This window comes from Castor canadensis, chromosome X (genome assembly GCF_047511655.1).
Source record: "Castor canadensis chromosome X, mCasCan1.hap1v2, whole genome shotgun sequence".
NCBI classification, from domain to species: Eukaryota; Metazoa; Chordata; class Mammalia; order Rodentia; family Castoridae; genus Castor; species Castor canadensis.
This window is the reverse complement of record NC_133405.1, coordinates 2585389-2589135: the sequence shown is the minus strand read 5'-3', so window position 1 is coordinate 2589135 and position 3747 is coordinate 2585389. Positions and strand designations below refer to the sequence as shown.

The 3747-nt window shown below is 43.4% G+C and overlaps 1 protein-coding gene across 1 annotated transcript; it reads left to right on the top strand.

Moving 5' to 3' along the window:
- The first annotated feature begins 317 nt into the window (after window positions 1-317).
- On the top strand, window positions 318-1589 carry LOC141419547 (melanoma-associated antigen 10-like). Its single transcript, XM_074062463.1, has one exon. It carries the CDS (start codon window positions 398-400, stop codon window positions 1025-1027), a length of 630 nt encoding a protein of 209 aa, XP_073918564.1. The 5' UTR covers window positions 318-397; the 3' UTR covers window positions 1028-1589.
- The last annotated feature ends 2158 nt before the right edge of the window (window positions 1590-3747 follow it).

Genomic DNA, 3747 nt, shown 5'->3' with positions numbered 1-3747 from the left:
CTGTGAGTCCCCATCCCCAAGCTCCTGCCCACCCTCCTGCTTGCTGTCCTCAAGGAAAGTCATGATGCCTCATGGTCAGAAGAGCCAGCAACCTAAGCTGGAGGGTAATACTCAGGCCCAAAGAGAGGCCCCGGGCCTGGTGGATGCGCAGGACCCTGTGGCTGAAGAGGAGGGGGCTACTGGTAACCCCTGTTTCTCCTCTACTCTTCTGATACCAGTCACTCCAAGAGATGTGCCTCCTGCTGGGACACTGTGTTGTCCCCAGAGTCCTCAGAGAGCCACCTGTCCCCCCGCTGGCTTGGTGTCCAGTCCAGGGAGCCAATTCAACCAGGGCTCCAGAAGCCGTGGAGGGGAAGGTCTGGTCCCCCGGAGCAGGCTGGTAAGCCCTGAGTCCTTAATGCGAGAAGCAATATCCTTGGTGCCATTCCTGCTCCTCAAGTATCAAATGAAGGAGCCAATCACCAAGGCAGAGATGCTAGATTATGTCAGGAGAAGTCACCAGGATTACTTCCCTGCAGTCTTCAGCAGAGCCTGTGATTGCTTGCATCTGGTCTTTGGCATTGAAATGAGGGAAGTGGACCCCTCCAGCCACTCCTATATCCTTGTCACTTCCCTGGGGCTGACATATGATGGGTTGCTTAGTGATAAGCAGGGCATTCCCAAGACGGGCCTGCTGATCATCACCCTGCGTATCATCGTTGTGGAAGGCAACTGTGCCTCTGAACAGGTTTTCTGGGAAGGGCTGAGTATGATGGGGGTTTATGCTGGGAGGGAGCACTACTTGTATGGGAATCCCAGGAAGCTCATCACTGAAGATTTTGTGCAGGAGCAGTACTTAGAGTACCGCCAGGTCCCCAACAGTGATCCTGCTTGCTATGAGTTCCTGTGGGGCCCAAGGGCCTATGCTGAAACCAGCAGGATTGAAGTCCTGAAACACAGGGCCAAGTTCAGTAGATGTGTTCCTAGGTTCCTCCAATCCCTGGTTGATCGGGCTTCTAGAAATGAGGAAGAGGGGGCCCAAGCATGAATTGTCCTCAGAAAGAACCACTGTGGGTCCAGGTGACATTGTTCCATAGCCTGGGCCACATTCAGTAGCTTCTTCTGCCCCATGTGAAATGAAGCTCATTGTTCATTTGTGTTTGGAGAGAGAAGTCAGTCTTCTCAGTAGTGGAGCCCCAGGTAGGCTGAGGGCATAATATTGTAGAAAAATTTTTGTCTTCCTGATTATTTAGGAGACGTTGAACTTGACCTGTGTTTCCCTTGGAAGTTTTCAGATGTCCCTTTTAATGGAAGGTTTACTTAGTTTCAGAATGGAAGGTTATGAAGGACAGTAGTCACACATTTATTGCTGTTAATATAGTTTAAGAGGGATTCTTGTTAATTTTTCAACCAACTGGGAAACCCATGTAGTTTTGTGACTTGGAGCAGGGTAACATGGCAGTGTGTGGCTATTTCCTTAGATGTGAGTAAGGACAGAACTCAAAAAAGTGTGAAGAGTAAGAGAAAGTAAGATCAATTCTAGCTTTCTCTTTGGTCTTCCTTGTGACGTTAAATAATATATGTATTTACCTGGATTTGCTTGGTTATCTGAGAATATAGATGAAATTATAACTGAATAAATAATTTCACAACTCACTGTCTCATTAGTTCTTCAAACTTCCGTTGAACCCCAGCTCTCTGGGAGGCCTTTGAGTATTGGCAAAGTTACTAGTACACTAGGGCATCCAGGCCCAGAATAATGGGAGAGATTAATAAGTAAGTAAGAAATTGAAAGTGGTGGAAACCATGAGCACACATACATCTTTCCAGAAGTTTGATGGTGGAGGGAGAAGGGGATAGATGCAATCAATGATTGCTGACGGATATAGGATCATAGAGGAGTTATGATGGTAACAAAAATGTAGATATATGTCCAAACTCACAAAAGTGTATATGCTGTGTACATTATTTATTTTTTGCATACCAATTTTGCCTCAATAAAGCTGGACAGAGAGAAAAACTTAGGCTATATATTTATGAGTTTAAATGAAGACTCAAGATAATCTTTTTCCCTATGATCATAGCAAATTGAATGTGTTTTCAAGGCTAATGAAGAAGACATTAGAGAAAAGGAAGTAAACAGTTGAGAGAGAGAGATGAGAAGACAAAGAGAAAGGCAATAGGTGTGTGAGGAATTGGAAATGTGCTTACGTGAACAGGAGGAGACACATCACTGAGGGTGAAGGTAAAGTGATCAGAGAAGACAATCATAAATTAATAAGGGGTCCCTGTCAGTGGAATGAGAGATGTAATTTCTTGCTTCTAACTTTTGACTGATTGAAAAATATTTAAATTATGTATATTAATGGCTACCCTATAATATTGAATGCATACCTGCACTGCACACTGTTTAAATCAAGTCACAACATATCTACCTGCTCGCTGATCACTTCATTATGGTGAAAACTTTCAAAATCCTTTCTTCCAGCCTTCTGAAGTGTACTGTGTAATTGTTCTCTATAGTTCCCCTACTAAGCAATAGCCCGCCAAAACTTCTTACTCCTATGTTACTGCAACATAGTACATGTTGATAGCCTTTTCCCCAAGACAAGTGCAGCTACTGATGGCCTGAATTTTGTCAGGAAGCACGTCAACTTTGTTTTCTGTAGGCATTAAGGATGACAGTTGATTTGGAGGGTTGAGGAAAGCAGAAAAGGTTTGAATTAGTGATTAGTGAATAAATATTATCAGGGTTTTTCTGGATAGCTTCTTAGCAATCATATCAGTCGTTTTTGAGCTTGACTCTCAGAGCTTAACTTCCAACTCTATCTGCTGGATGACAACTGGGGAAGTAGATCACTATGACCAGGGAAAATGGTTCCCTGGTATCAATGACTAGTCAACTGAGGATGAACCCTGATGTAATAATGAGGCCAATCATGGTTGATTGATTTTCCCCAGCTGGGATCAGGGTAGATTGTAAAACCAAAGAAATTATATTGTGGGCTATTGGTCCATCCAGGATTGTGGTTGTGTTGAGTGGATGCAGAGAAATGAGTGCAAAGTAATGAAGGATGCTGCAGACAGACTTGATCCACCATGATCAAGCAAGCTTCACTGGTCCACTAGGAATGAAAGCCTGGCTTGGGAGGGATAAAGGAAGGCTTGAAGGAAGCTGCTGGACTGGGATTAAAGAAATGCATCTCAGGACTGTAGGTCTATCTGAGATCAAGGAGAAGTGAAGTAGAAGAAAAGGTTGTGAGAGAGTTCAAAGTGTCAGAGCAGTGATCAAGGGAGGTCCTTTGAGGTCTGCTGATGATAGCTTACCTGGTCTTCAGCATCTGAGCTTTTAGACAGTGTTCCACATCTGTTTGCACCACTGACAACAGATGACAGCTCCGTAGATTCTAGTATCAGGTAATATTTGGCAGCAGGAGTGTAGGGAGTGTGTGAATAAGCTTAGAATTTCCAACTCTTTTTGAGATGGGGAAGGAATAATAAAATTGGAAACTAGAAGAATAAGATGGAGAGCACTTTCAAATGAAAGAAAGCACTACGAATGACTAATTAGTAAGAAGAAACTTTTGTCTCTTGGACCAACTGAGAGATCTGTATGCTTTGGAACACAGTGACGTTTTACAATTCCTTAGTAAGAGATGGGAGCACTATAGGGCATTTCAGATGTGCAATGGCATTAATTGGACTGAAATTGGTTCTGTTTCTCTCTCGCCATATATATGTTTATGATATCGCTCATTTATTCTATAT

Coding starts and splice junctions, on each gene's coding strand:
- LOC141419547 (XM_074062463.1), top strand. CDS start 398: ATGCGAGAAGCAATATCCTTGGTGCCATTCCTGCTCCTCAAGTATCAA.